General features: G+C 44.9%; 2 protein-coding genes across 5 annotated transcripts in view; both read right to left on the minus strand.

Annotated features, from left to right (window-relative positions):
• The window catches only part of COG3 (component of oligomeric golgi complex 3), a 48,683-nt gene extending 40,135 nt beyond the window's left edge, over positions 1–8,548 (minus strand). For both annotated transcript variants that reach the window (XM_074961077.1, XM_074961068.1), the window contains exons 1-4: positions 8,290–8,548; positions 3,222–3,368; positions 2,593–2,654; positions 1,266–1,431 (exon numbers count right to left, since the gene is read on the minus strand). In XM_074961077.1, the coding sequence (XP_074817178.1) occupies positions 1,266–1,431; positions 2,593–2,654; positions 3,222–3,368; positions 8,290–8,448 (534 nt within the window). In that variant the 5' untranslated portion in view covers positions 8,449–8,548. The remainder of the gene's footprint in view (positions 1–1,265; positions 1,432–2,592; positions 2,655–3,221; positions 3,369–8,289) is intronic.
• A 4,111-nt stretch (positions 8,549–12,659) lies between these two features.
• The window catches only part of SLC25A30 (solute carrier family 25 member 30), a 29,013-nt gene continuing 26,120 nt past the window's right edge, over positions 12,660–15,552 (minus strand). The window contains exons 2-3 of one of the 3 annotated variants that reach the window (XM_074961090.1): positions 13,835–14,428; positions 12,660–13,267 (exon numbers count right to left, since the gene is read on the minus strand). In XM_074961090.1, the coding sequence (XP_074817191.1) occupies positions 12,783–13,267; positions 13,835–14,390 (1,041 nt within the window). In that variant the 5' untranslated portion in view covers positions 14,391–14,428 and the 3' untranslated portion in view covers positions 12,660–12,782. The remainder of the gene's footprint in view (positions 13,268–13,834; positions 14,429–15,552) is intronic. The other 2 variants (XR_012640558.1, XR_012640559.1) reach the window with 2 other exon arrangements.

Below are 15,552 nucleotides of genomic sequence, written 5' to 3' on the forward strand. Positions count from 1 at the left end.
GAGTGGAACATGGTGTAAGACAGGCTACAACAGCCTACAACTCATTTAGTTTTCTGTTTTCAAACAGAGAAAGTTTAAGCACCATTCCCACAAATGTTCAAACAGTAATTTCATCAGTCTGCAGACAACTAACTTGAAACCCGAAGGACTTGTGGGTTTATGAATAAGTGTGAACAGCTTAAGAGACCTTTTAAAAATCCTTTACTAAAGGGGTGCAAAAAATAAAAGGCAGCCCCCAGCTGGGAAATGGTAGGCAGAGACAGCTGCTAAATAAACCTGTATAAATGACAAACCTTAACCCAAATTTTTCACAGGTAAAACAGTCCAAAAAAGAGGAATGGAAAAAGTCTTAGGATGTTCCTCTAATTAGGTGGCTACTGAAGAAAATATTTCCACATTAAAATATATGACTTTCTGGTGAATGGTTTACTCAATTCCAACATGACCTTTCTAATTTCAGAAAAGTGTTTTCACTAGGAACTCTCCTCTTCAACTCCCAGGGACCACAGTGAAGAGACTAGAGAACTCTGCTCCCGTTCTGCTTCTTCCTCTGAACCAAGGACCTCCCCAAAAAGCCCCCCACACTCATCCTCCCCCCCGCCGAGCCCCATCCCCCACTCCCAGACTCCTCTCCGCTGAGCTCTAACCACCTTCAACTGGACCCCTCTGCAGAGTCCCATTGCCCCTGCACCCAGAACTGCCCCAACAAGACCCTGTACATCCAGATGCCCCCACACCCAGACCCTTCCCCACACACACACACAGAGCCACCTGAACCCAGATTGCCCCACACAGAACCCTCTCACCAGACATCTGGATCCACCCTCACTAAGACCCTCCACACTTGGATCCTGCTGGGCTGAGCCTGCCTGCCCACACCTGGCATACCTGGCATGGAGAGGCAGAGCCCGTGTGTGTTTCTGGGGCAGGTCTGACCCTTATGCTGTGTCAGGGTTGGGTGCAGCCTCACCGCCGAGTCTGTGTCCCAGGGTTAGGAGGGGCTGCAGGGTGATCTCCCACCGCCACTGGGCTGTGCTCCCCACTGCTATGCTGGAGCCTCCACGTTTATTTCTTGACAAATGCAATTTGCAGAATTTTAAAATATTGTGTGCAGAACTTTTATTTTTTTTGGCACAGAATTCCCTCAGGAGTAAATCATGCACTGCCATTACTGCCCACAAGATGCCTGTTCTGTAAACTGAGGACTTTATTTTTTGGTACCTTTCCATTTAAAAAGCTTCCGTAACTACCGTATCACAAATTACCTGCTCTTTCAAAAGCTGCTCACAGGCTTCATGCAGTGTTCCTGTCTTGGTGGACACAAAGAGATACTGTTTCTGCAAAGACTCCAAATGTTGAAGAGCACTGTTCACGTCATTCAATATAGCATCACATTGCTCCTGAAATCCAGACAAATAATCCCTCATCTGTCTAGAAAAGAGAACCACAATGAAAAAGGATAATGCTTTTCTTTTTATATTTAAAAATATAACCAATACATAGCATGATTTACTCCATTTTCCTGAGGATACATAAACCTCTCTAGAAAAGAGTAGATCACTTGCAGGAAGTAAATGCATAGAACAAAAAACAATGTATAATAAAATCTTAAATCACAAACTGACCTGATATTTAGGCTCATGGGTCACAGATTCTGTTTTAAAACTGATAAGACATCAATTTTCAAACACTATTAAGCATAAATTAAAACAATGTTAAGTGTCCAATTTAAATCAAAAAGGAACTTCAAAACTAATGACTCTTGGGCCTCAACTACTGTGCTCTATTTTAGCACATATACAACAGTATGTAAAATCATAAACTCTTCTCAGACTTGTGTAATCCCCAGAATAGTAAGGGCACAGAACTAATTAACACTCTTCTCTAGACTCCTCCAACTAAAACAGATAAAGCATAGCCACATAATAGACCACTTTTCCATCTGTGATCTACAAACACTACTGCCATGCATCAGAAACACATCATAATAGAGAGAACAGGGATGCAACTCTCCTACTTTGCAACAGGTTCACAAGTATGGGCTCAGAATAATCCCAAGCCTTACCATTTTCCGGATACAACACAAAACTCTTCCCACAATAAAGGCCAGAGAACAAGCAGATCGTAAAAACCAAGCGATAGGGAAAAGAGCAGGTTATTTTACAGTAAAATTTAATGCATGCTCTTAATTTTGGATGTGGCAACTCAACATTGTGGCACTAGCCACAGTAGAAATATCTAAGATAATTAGTCACTCAGAAGTGTTTCAGACACAACTCTTTATGAATAGTTGATAAACAGCTAAAGTCAGTTGAAAGTAGTCCTTCCCAGACTGAAGAAAGAAAGTCAGTCAGGTGAAAACAGATACAAATTAAACATAACTGGGAAAAGTGCCATAGGATGCTGAAAAATTAGATGCATATATATTAGTGGACAGGATAAAATCCTACATATCATATGCTGTAATATGTCTAAGGGGGAATTGATATATACATAAAAGCAAAATTTCACTTCTAGTTTAGAAGCTGTTGGTGGGGGCAGAGACTAAAAATATACAGTGATAAAATTCAACAAATGGAAGAAGGATCATACCTGTACTTAGCACCTTCATCTTGATCCATCTGGGCCTGCAGCTGAGCAAACCATGAGAAGAACTAGAACAAAGATTTTTAGATTGTCAACAACCTAGACATTAGAAGGAACCAATTAGAGAAACCGTCATATCTGGAGTTCTAGAGCAATCAACAGGATATAGATGATGAATTGCACCACAACATAAGCATCTTTCATTATTAAAGGAAAAAAACCCTTAAGTACTCAACAATGATTCAGACAGTCCAGAACCTAGCAAAGCACAATTCTACCACCTAACTAAAGGAAAAAGGTAGAATGCGATCTCCTTGAGTTTCTAGGAGCACAACATTAGCACTGTCTATCTCACTGCAAACATTATGGGATTGAAATGCAACATTCTGCGGGCAGCACCACTGTCCTTTGTTGATGCTTTAGCCTCTCAATACAGGAAAACATCTACTATTGAACAACCAAGATGTTAAAGTTTTGTTTTCTTCAATTTTTTTGCATGTCTCTTAAATGCTAACAAAAGAATTTTATAAAAACATAAGAAAGGCACACTAAAGCTTCACAAATCCACTGGGAAGAATTTTAGCACTGAAATGATGCCTCTAGGATTGTAAAGCAATTAATTTGGTGTGATTTACCTGCTGTGCAGTTTCAATTCTTTCATCTTCCATTCCCAAAGTGGTGAATCCTTTCAAGACGATATCCTCTGTTGATTCAGGTATTGCTGCAGCCAGCGCGACACTTAGTGACTGTGATGTTAAACTGCATAAATCTTCAATTGGAAGCTGTACATAAAAATCCCATCATTTTAGTTAAATTACTTTTTAAAAATTAACGCTTAATTTTAAATTAATATGCAATAGTGTAAACAACATCTCAATCACACCAAACTTATTTCTTAAGTTCCCGTTTGTTTAATTTTGAAGGAATAATCAGCATGGACATTTTATAAACTATTTCAATAATACATTTAAACACCAGAGTATCAATATTCAGAAATATTTAAAATATTCACTTAATTATCCCAGGACAAAAAAAAATAAATTAATACTTTCTACTAAACAAGATTAACTGAAAATGAATTAATACAGCCCTCTTGGATATGATCTATATTATTGAAAAGCGTTACAAATCTCCAGTTTAGCTAGCTAAACAGCAAGACAAATTAATGTTTGTGGACTTAATATCAGAAGACATGGGGCAGGACTACACTATGGGGAAAAGTAGATCTAAGCTACGCAATTTGAGTTACGTTAGTAGCGTAACTCAAGTTGAAGTAGCTTAGATCTACTTACCGCGGAAACTCTCCTGTCTATTCCCCTTACTCTTCTCGTTCCAGTGGAGTACTGGAGTCAATGGGAAAGTGATGGGCAGTTAATTTAGCAGGTCTTCACTCGACCCACTAAATCGACCCCCGGTGGATTGATCGCCGCAGCATCGATCCCACCCGTAGTGGAGACAAGCCCATGATGATTCATATTTCCAAGGGCAAGCCAAAATAGCAAAGGTTTACAGTATCTACACAGCACAAAAACCATTTGACTGGCATACAAGCTAAACAAACTTTCATTAGATTTTTCTGCCATATGACCAAAGGAAATTCCAAGCCCAATACTGTCACAACCTGAAATTCCAATAATTTCAAAATGTTTTAAATAATACTTCCAAATAGATACTCCAGATGATTATACAGGAAGGTTTCTTTAGAAGATAATTCCTATATTTCAGAATTTCAGCTTATTAAATATATTTTACTGAACATAAAAAAATCAAAGTAATTTGGGACAATTTAATGTAAGTATTTTTAGACTGGAGACTGCCTTGGAATTAGATGCTGTATCTTATCCTTGAAAAAAATTTTACAGCTAACGAGGATGTTCTCCCTAACTATTCTAACATAACATCCTCTTCTTTCAGAGTAGCAGCCATGTTAGTCTGAATCTGCAAAAAGAACAGGAGTACTTGTGGCACCTTAGAGACTAACAAACTTATCTGAGCATAAGCTTTCGTGGGCTACAGCCCACCATTTGCACAATTAAAGCTTACTCACAACAACCAAGAACATAACAAAAGAGCACTGTACACAATTAAAAAAAAAGTATTACTTTTCTACACAGAACAAGTTATCTGTGGCAATAAAAGTCATGTCTGAAAATATTAACCAGGTCTCGTCTAGGTTTTAAAAGTCTGATAACTAATGAATTCAACAGAACTTCATATCTTTTTGATTTTTGTTAGCAGGTTGGTTGTTTTTTGTTTGTTTTTGCAAGACGCAGTTTTAGTAGTCATAAAAGTAGAGGCTGATAATGCCAGATTCCTCAGACAGCTTTGTTAACGCACCTTAATTTTGACATTCAACATGCCTATTATCTAGCTACTATTAGCAGGACTAATTTTAAAGCCTGACCTGCCCCGAGCCCAAGAGGGTTGAGTCATTTTCAGACCTGACCGCAACACTCCCCCTCCGACCCTGTGTTAGCACACCACTGCTTGGGGCTCAGCCTGGTGGGGGATCCACATAACCGGTGCCCAGAATCCATCTCCAGCCACCTCCTACCTCTCGGGTTGTCACAGTGGCAGCTGTACGGCCCGTTCCTGCTGGTTGCCACCCGCTGCGGCACTGTGGAGTGAAAGACTCTGCGACCCATTGACACAAACACACCTCAGCATATACAGTGCAAAGAGGTTGCGGTGGCTGACAGGCAGGAGCAGCGCCTACAGCGGATAAGGACCCCCCAACAAGACAAGGTGAACAGGGACAACCCAACCAAACAGGTTCAGGTTGTTTTCTGATCCAACACAAACCTGACCTTTGTAGTGGGGTCTCGTTGGGGTGCAAGTCTGCCACCATTTAATCCTGATCCTTGCTTGGGCAGGGTTTGCCATGCCTGCTAAACAAACTGGTAGTTTTGTAATATGGACAAACCGGGTCTAAGGATGGGGAAGCTGGTGACTTGAGGTGGAATTTTAACGTAGATTTCCAGAAGTGAAAGGCTAGTGGATAGCACACATGACTGAGAGCTAAGGGACCTGGCTTCTAATCTGACTAGCTGCGTGACCTCAGGCAAGTCAGCTAGAGTCCAATTTTCAGATACGTTGAAGACCCACAATTCCAATTTATTTCAATGGGAGCTAAGAGTGCTCAGCATCTGTGAAAATCAAGCCCATAACTTCTCTGCTTCTCAGTTTTCCCACCTTCTTTTGTAAGACAAATTTAGATCTATGATAGAACAGCATTATAAAAGTGCTAAGTATTATCATGTGCACGAACCCTTTCGATCACTGTGCTGTCCAAGAATGAGTAACCCTTCTATAAACATCTGGACTATTGGTCTGCTGACAGCTTATTGCATTTCAATTAAATACAATATAAGAAATAGGTAAGTTGGTCATTCATAAATAAGAATTTGTTGTAAAATTCAGCTACAACAGAATGGAGCTAGATGGAAATACTTCAATTAACTCACCTAGTATTTCTGAACAACAACATTTTTGTTCCCTTTTTTCTTCATAGATCTGTCCATTCAATAGCATTTAAAAAAACTAGGATTTGTAACAGGTACTATAATTCTATTCAACTATAAAATATTTTCTCATTCAAAGGGAAATTTTGAAGACCATAACAACATGTTTTACACTTTCTAGCTACTTCATGTATACCCAAACTGCCCATCTTAAATGTATTAAGTAAACTCCACCAGCACATATCTGCTGCTATGTATGTTGTTCCTGCTAGCAAACATATGAGAAAACTGATTGTGAGACTCAGATTTTCAAACAAGGAAATTAAATATGCTCAGGGTGTTGAATAAATTAACCTATACTAACAACAGTTATTGACAAGATACAGACCGGCCTGTCTTCTTAGCAGAAATATGTATTCGGAATGCTAACAACACTATTCATCAAAGTAACCTTAACAGCTTAAAACAATTATATGCAACAGGCAGTATTACAATTTGCAGCTAAGACAAACAAGAGTGATATTGTGCAGAGCTAGTAAAACGAAAACCAATACTACCCTAATGTGTTATTGACTAACTTCTGGTTAAAATAACTTAATTGCATTGCTTCTTGTTAAAAATCAATAGGGCATAAACTTTTATGATGGTAAAAAATAGAATTACTTCATTTTTTAACTGATAGGCTCTACCCCAGCACATCTGCTGTCTAAATAATGCATTCATAACTCAAGTATGCCATACTGCTACAGGTCCCAACTCATGAGACATCACACAAGAGCAGAATCAACTTATGTTTTATTAGCATTTAACATTTTGTGACATTATGGAAGGTTGGGTTTACGTAGTTGTATTTTAATGAATATTCTCCCTTTCAGTGCTGATTTTAAATTATGTGGCAACAAAGCATCCTAAAGTCCTTTACAAGATGAAAGCCATACACAAAATTTGTATCTGTCTGGATTATTATATTGAAAACATTGGGTGTGTTTAGTCAGGAGAAAAGAATACTGAGGAGGAACATAATCTTCAAGAACAGAAAAAAAGAGGATGGTGATAAACTGTTCTCCTTATCCACTGAGAAAGGACAAGCAGTAATGGGCTTAAATTGCGGCAAGGGCGATTTAGGTTTTTCATGAGGAAAACCTCTAACTGTAAGGGTAGTTAAGCAGTGGAACAAATTAGCTAGAAGATTATGGAATGTCCATCACTAAAGAATTTTAAGAACAGGTTAGTCAAACACCTTTCAGGGATGGCCTAGATTCAGGGGTAGCCAAACTTACAGATCCTCTGAGTCGCATATGATAATCTTCAGAAGTTTGAGTGTCAGGCACGTGTGTCAATGCTCAGGACTTCAGCAAGAGTAGGGCTGAAGTCCCAAGCCCCAGCAGGCATCTCCCATGGGGCAGAAGCCCCTAGCCCCACCACTCCTCCGCACTGCAGAAGCCCGGAGCTTCCCTCCTTCCCCGCGTCTGGTAGGAGGAGAATGATGGGATGTGGGGGGCTCCATGAGCCACACTTTAATTGTAAAACTGCGAGCCGCGGTTTGGCCATTCCTAGAAGATAACAGTAAGTCCTGCCTCACTGCAAGAGACTGGACTAGACGACCTATCGAGGTCCCTATGATTCTACAGTTACTGCAATGGAGCCATCTCTGGGGTGGAACGGCCCCCTGCAACAGGAAGCGAATAGTGAATCCAGGTGAAACCAGAGCAGTACGCTAGAATAGTTGAAATGTAGTTGTTTGCATGGAGAACAGGGCAGGTACTGGAGCTCACTCTTCGGGAAGATGCCAGAGAGGCCTTCTTAACCACATAACTCCTCAAGACTTCGCTCATTCCATCTCCAGGACAGCACTGCGAGCTGCCGCACCACCGCCCTGCGGGCCCCCTCCTGCACCACCAGCGAGGTCCCCGTCTGCCAGACCCGGGTCCCCCTCACCGCGGGCAGCTCCGCACGGCATCGATGCGGCTCAGAGCCCCACCAGGACCAAGGGCACGACCTGGGCGGCAGCAGCAGCAGGAGGTGGCCCGACACGCCCCGCCCCCCGGCGGGCCCTGGGTGGCAGCCTCCGGCCAGCCCAGCCCATGATTCCCCCCCACACACCCCGCCCCGCCCAGCCCGCCGCCGCCTGGCTACGTGGCAGTTGCTCCCGTTAGAGGAACGGGGAGGCTCCAGCGTCCGCCAGGCGCCCCCCAACCGCCTCCGCCGCCACGGTCTCCCGCCCCGGCCCCTCCCCGCTCACCTCGGCCGGGACGGGCGGGTTCTCGGCCGCCGCTTTGAGCTCCAGCACCGAGTCCGTCTGTCGGTCGGTGAGAGGCGCCGTGGGCCGGGGCCTGCGGTCCCACAGGCCGAGCTTGTCCCGGATCTCCCTGTCGCCCAGCTCCGGGGGCGCCTCCGCCATCCTCACGGCCAGCGTCAGCCGGAGCGGGCAGGAGAGGCCACTTCCGGGATCCGGGCGCGTCCGACGCAGCGAGGGGCAGAGAGAGGAGCGGAACCATCTGAACCCGGAAACGCTTCCGGAGGGAACGAGACACGCGGGAGGATTCCACGCGCTCACAACCAGCGGGAGGAGCTGATCGGGCACGGAAACTTCCGGTGCAGGGAAGGGACTCTTCGAACCCGATGGGGCGCAAGCGCCTTCGCCCTCATGACGTCATTGCGATGCGTAGACGGGCAGTGGGGACGGGGCCTGCTTGCCCGGCCCGCTGTGACCAATGGGCTCAGGAGAGTGCAGCTATTGACAGTGGGCTGCGCCCCTTGCAGCGCAGGCCGCTGCTCAGCTGGGCTGGGAGCCCCGGGACACCGTTCTAATCCCATTTTGGCCGCTAGGGTGCAAAGACCCGGAGCAAGTCACTTCCCGCTCTGTAATAATGACATTTTAGCTGGAGTCGGTGGCACTTCTGGCCAATTGTATTCGTCCCCGCAATCCTCCTGCAGCCAAAGACGATGGAAGCCACAACCCAAGCACTCCCGATTTAAAAATAAAGTTTAGTTCTACCCTGATGACAAGCCGATGAAACATAGAGTGTAACTATTGCCAGGGCATATGCCTGAGTCTGCAGCCAGCCTGGAACAAGAGTGCTGATTGGCCAGAGCCTGAGCGCTCAGACCCATCTAGTCAGCTTCAAGGGGTATTAACTCTAAAACCAGCTACTGAGGGAAAACAGGAGCACTATCACTACTACCCCAGCAGAGGTCACTGGGTGGAACCCCTCACAGTTATCACCCTTTCGTGGCTAGGGCATGTAATACCTGTACACAATTGTGCAGGACCTGCCTCTTCCCTTCACCCAGACAAGGGGAAAGGTATTTGAGTCATTATACTTCAACACCTAGAATTATATTTCTTCTCATGGAAATTAACATTGCTTGTCTTTCTTCATTGTATAGTCTCTCAAAGAGCTCTGCAAAATTTGTTATTTTTCCTCAATTTGGTTTAGTCACTATTGGACCTTACTATTCCACATTGCCACACAACACATTAAACTCCATCATCTTTACATGTATTTACTCTTCTCACTAGTGGAAGAGCTTCAGACTTGCTCTTTGTTAAATGTAGCTTTATTTGCTTGTGCAGTAATAAACGATGCTACATTTTGAACATTAAAACCAACATGAAACAATCCTGCAATTATTTCCCAGTTTATCTTTCAGCTTTGAAACTAGCATCCTAACTTATTTATGTAGTACTTTTTATGCTAAGCACCTTTCTTGCATTAAAAATTGACTTTTTAATTTTACTTTTCCATATTACTTTATGAAAAAAATATACCACTTATCCAGTTAGTTGATTAATTTGGTCTTTCTGAAAAGCCCGTGTAACCCAGGTGCCTAATAGGGAGATATCTCTTTAAGAGACCCATTTGGGGGGAGGTAGAAGTGAGCTGTGTCTGGGTCATTGTTTTTTTTATTAAAGCTGAATATTTTCCCAGAAACCCAAGAAACTCACAATCTTATTTCATTTACAAAAGGATTGCATAGCCAGACTATACTTTTTGTTGGTCTGCAGATGTACATGAACACATACAGGGTTCAGAGTAGCAGCCGTGTTAGTCTGTATTCGCAAAAAGAAAAGGAGTACTTATGGCTGTAGCTCACAAAAGCTTCAAATAAATTTGTTAAATCTCTAAGGTGCCACAAGTACTCCTTTTGTTTTTGCATACAGGGTGAGGTTCACTTCTCTGGGTATGTCTACACTACAAAATTAGGTCGAATTTATAGAAGTCGGTTTTGTAGAAAGCATTTTTATACAGTTGATTGCGTGTGTCCCCACACAAATGCTCTAAGTGCATGTAGTCAGCGGAGTGTGTCCACAGTACCGAGGCAACCATCAACTTCCGAAGCGTTGCACTGTGGGTGGCTATCCCACAGTTCCCGCAGTCTCCATCGCCCATTTGAATTCTGGGTAGAAATCCCAGTGCCTGATGGGCTAAAACATTGTCACGGGTGGTTCTGGGTACATATCATCAGGCCCCTGTTCCCTCCCTCCCTCCCTCTGTGAAAGCAAGGGCAGACAATCATTTTGCGCCTTTTTTCTTGAGTTACCTGTGCAGAAGCCATACCACAGCAAACATGGAGCCTGCTCAGCTGTCACCGTATGTCTCCTGGGTGCTGGCAGATATGGTACTGCACTGCTACACAGCAGCAATTTATTGCCTTTTGGCAGCAGACAGTGCAGTATGACTGGTAGCCGTCATTGACGTAGTCCTGGGTGCTCTTTTAATCGGGCGCCTGGGCAAACATGGGAGTGACTCAGCCAGGTCAGTTCCCTTGTTTCGTCTCGTGGCGATTGAGTCCTACCGGCAGTGCACTGTCTTTTAACCTCCAGCTAGCAGAAGATGATGGCTAGTCGTCATACTGCACCATCTTCTGCCGAGCACCCAGGAGATGATGATGGCTAGTGGTCGTACTGCACAGTCTGCTGCCAGCAAGATGTATAAAAATAGATGAAGTAGCTCAAAACAAGAAATAAACCAGATTTGTTTTGTATTCATTTTCTCCTCCCTCTGTGAAATCAACAGCCTGCTAAACCCAGTTTTGAGTTCTATCCTTGAGGGGGCCATTCAGTTTCTCGCAAAGCCACCCCCTTTGTTGATTTTAATTCCCAGTAAGCCATGTCATCAGTCGCCCCTCCCTCCGTCAGGGCAATGGCAAACAATCGTTCCGTGCCTTTTTTCTGTGCAGATGCCATACCACGGCAAGCATGGAGCCCGCTCAGATCACTTTGGCAATTAGGAGCACATTAAACACCACGCGCATTATCCAGCAGTATATGCAGACAAGAACCTGGCAAAGCGATACCGGGCAAGTAGGTGATGTCAGCGCGGTAACGTGAGTGATGAGGACATGGAAACAGACTTCTCTCAAAGCACAAGCCCTGGCAGTGTGGGCATCATGATGCAAACGGGGCAGGTTCATGCGGTGGAATGCCGATTCTAGGCTTGGGAAACAAGCACAGACTGGTGGGACCGCATAGTGTTGCGGGTCTGGGACGATTCCCAGTGGTTGCGAAACTTTTGCATGCGTAAGGGCACTTTCATGGAACTTTGTGACATGCTTTCCCCTGCCCTGAGGCGCAAGAATACCAAGATGAGAGCAGCCCTCACAGTTGAAAAGCGAGTGGCAATAGCCCTGTGGAAGCTTGTAATGCCGAACAGCTACCGGTCAGTCGGGAATCAATTTGGAGTGGGCAAATCTACTGTGATGCAAGTAGCCAAAGCAATCAAAGATCTGCTGATATCAAGGGTAGTGACCCTGGGAAATGTGCAGGTCATAGTGGATGGCTTTGCTGCAATGGGATTCCCTAACTGTGGTGGGGCCATAGACGGAACCCATGTCCCTATCTTGGCACCGGGGCACCAAGCCGGTGAGTACATAAACCACAAGGGGTACTTTTCAATATTGCTGCAAGCTCTGGTGCATCACAAAGGACGTTTCACCAACATCAACGTGGGATGGCCGGGAAAGGTACATGACGCTCGCATCTTCAGGAACTCTGGTCTGTTTCAAAAGCTGCAGGAAGGGACTTTATTCCCAGACCAGAAAATAACCGTTGGGAATGTTGAAATGCCTATAGTTATCCTTGGGGACCCAGCCTACCCCTTAATGCCATGGCTCACAAAGCCATACACAGGCAGCCTGGACAGTAGTCAGGAGCTGTTCAACTACAGGCTGAGCAAGTGCAGAATGGTGGCAGAATGTGCATTTGGAAGTTTAAAAGCACGCTGATGCAGTTTACTGACTCAGTTAGACCTCAGCGAAACCAATATTCCCACTGTTATTACTGCTTGCTGTGCGCTCCATAATATCTGAGAGAGTAAGGGGGAGACATTTATGTCGGGGTGGGAGGTTGAGGCAAATCGCCTGGCTGCTGGTTTCGCACAGCCAGACACCAGGGCAGTTAGAAGAGCACAGGAGGGTGCAGTGTGCATCAGAGAAGCTTTGAAAACCAGTTTCATGACTGGACAAGCTACGGTGTGAAAGTTCTATTTGTATCTCCTTGATGAAACCCCCCGCCCCTTGGTTCACTCTACTTCCCTGTAAGCTAACCACCCTCCCCTCCTCCCTTCGATCACCGCTGTCAGAGGCAATAAAGTCATTGTTGCTTCACATTCATGCATTCTTTATTCATTCATCACACAAATAGGGGGATAACTACCAAGGTAGCCCAGGAGGGGCGGTGGAGGAGGGAAGGACAAGGCCACACAGCACTTTAAAAGTTTAAAACTTTAAAACTTATTGCATGCCAGCCTTCTGTTGCTTGGGCAATCCTCTGGGGTGGAGTGGCCGGAGGCCCCCCCACCGCGTTCTTAGACGTCTGGGTGAGGATGCTATGGTACTTGGGGAGGAGGGCGGTTGGTTACACAAGGGCTGTACACAAGGGCTGTGCTCCTGCTGCCTTTCCTGCAGCTCAACCATATGCTGGAGCATATTGGTTTGATCCTCTAGCAGCCTCAGCATTGAATCCTGCCTCCTCTCATCACGCTGCCGCCACCTTTCAGCTTCAACCTTCTCTTCAGCCCGCCACCTCTCCTCCCAGTCATTTTGTGCTTTTCTGCACTCTGACATTGTCTGCCTCCACGCATTCGTCTGTGCTCTGTCAGTGTGGGAGGAGAGCAGGAGCTCAGATAACATTTCATCACGAGTGCGTTTTTTTTGCCTTCTAATCTTCACTAGCCTCTGGGAAGGAGAAGATCCTGTGATTCTTGAAACACATGCAGCTGGTGGAGAAAAAAAGACAGTTGTATTTAAAAAGACATTTTCTAGAACAATGGCTATACTCTTTCACGGTAAATCTTGCTGTTAACATTACATACACAGCACATGTGCTTTCATTCCAAAGTCGCATTTTGCCTCCCCCCACCACGTGGCTAGCCCCTCACCCCGGCTAACAGCGGGGAACATTTCTGTTCAGCCACAGGCAAACAGCCCAGCAGGAACGGGCACCTCTGAATGTCCCCTTAAGAAAAGCACCCTATTTCAACCAGGTGACCATGAATGATATCACTCTCCTGAGGATAACACAGAGAGATAAAGAACGGATGTTGTTTGAATGCCATCAAACATACACTGCAATGCTTTGTTCTACAATGATTCCCGAGTATGTGCTACTGGCCTGGAGTGGTAAAGTGTCCTACCATGGTGGACGGAATAAGGCTGCCCCCTCCCCAGAAACCTTTTGCAAAGGCTTTGGGAGTACATCCAGGAGAGCCGCAAATGCCAGGGCAAATTATCATTAACCATGCTTGCTTTTAAACCATGTATAGTATTTTAAAAGGTACACTCACCAAAGGTCCCTTCTCTGCCTGGCGGGTACGGGAGGCAGCCTTGGGTGGGTTCGGGGGGTACTGGCTCCAGGTCCAGGGTGAGAAACAGTTCCTGGCTGTCGCGAAAACCGGTTTCTCCGCTTGCTTGCTGTAAGCTATGTACAACTTCATCATCATCATCATCTTCCTCGTCCCCAAATCCTGCTTCTGTGTTGCCTCCATCTCCATTGAAGGAGTGAAACAACACGGCTCGGGTAGTGGTGGCTGAACCCCCTAAAATGGCATGCAGCTCATCATAGAAGCGGCATGTTTGGGGCTCTGACCTGGAGCGGCCATTCACCTCTCTGGTTTTCTGGTAGGCTTGCCTCAGCTCCTTAAGTTTCACGCAGCATTGCTTCGGGTCCCTGTTATGGCCTCTGTCCTTCATGCCTTGGGAGATTTTGACAAATGTTTTGGCATTTCGAAAACTGGAACGGAGTTCTGATAGCACGGATTCCTCTCCCCATACAGCGATCAGATCCCGTACCTCCCATTCGGTCCATGCTGGAGCTCTTTTGCGATTCTGGGACTCCATCATGGTCACCTCTGCTGATGAGCTCTGGCCAGCGTGGCAAGCTGCAGGTGACCATGCAAACAGGAAATTGAAATTCAAAAGTTTGCGGGCCTTTTCCTGTCTACCTGGCCAGTGCATCTGAGTTGAGAGTGCTGTCCAGAGCGGTCACAATAGAGCACTCTGGGATAGCTCCCGGAAGCCAATACCGTCTAATTGTGTTCACAAGGACACAAGGTCCGCAAGGCCGATTTAAGCACTAATCCACTTGTCAGGGGTGGAGTAAGGAAATCGATTTTAAGAGCCCTTTAAGTCGAAAAAAGGGCTTCACCGTGTGGACGGGTGCAGGTTTACATCCATTTAACACTGCTAAATTCGACCTAAACTCCTAGTGTAGACCAGGGCTATGTGTAGAGGATCCTCATAGGTAGATCAATCACTCCACATCCAGAAGCTACTGGAACTGGGTGTGGTAGTTTTGGGTCTGCTGCAGTAGGTTCCCTGTTGCTGGGGTCAGACTCCATAAGGGCAAGCAGTCTGGGCAGCTAGTGAGGAGCTGAGCCCAGAAGCAGAAAGACTGTTGTCCCTAACTCTGAAGTATTTTGCAGCAGGGTTTTCTTTAACCAATCACTCAGTTAAGTGTATAGATTTAATCAGTTAGCTGACTGGCTAGTAGTGATTTCAGCAGAGGAAGTGTCTGCTTGGATTCCAACTGAAGATTCCTACAAGCAAGTGGAAGGAAGATGTTATTTTAGACTCAGACTATAAATTTGATGATCAAAGACTGAGATTTAGGTGAACAAAACCTAAGCTTTTGGGAACTCTTTCTTCTCACTGTTTCTGTGGGGAGTGAACTCTTCAGATTTTAATTTGTTTTCTTTATTTATGTTTCTGTATAACTGAAGGTAATGGCTGTGGATTATAAAACAGCCATGTCATTCTGTAAACATTAGATTTGTTTCTTTATCAGAAGATTTTATAAAGTTAATTAAATTCATTTCTTTAGTTCCTTTTGGAACTTGAATATGGGGAGGTTGACCCAGTGCAATTCCTGCTGAAAATCCTTAGAGACTGAACTTTAGGTCTCCAGCTTTTTCTGTGGAAGTTGGGGTTGGTTTTTTTTTTTAAAGACACTGGAGAAGGGCAATAAAGTGAATGCTAGCCCACCTGAAGGTTACACCTGCACAGA

The sequence above is a fragment of the Natator depressus genome, chromosome 1 (genome assembly GCF_965152275.1).
Source record: "Natator depressus isolate rNatDep1 chromosome 1, rNatDep2.hap1, whole genome shotgun sequence".
In the NCBI taxonomy this organism is placed as follows: Eukaryota; Metazoa; Chordata; order Testudines; family Cheloniidae; genus Natator; species Natator depressus.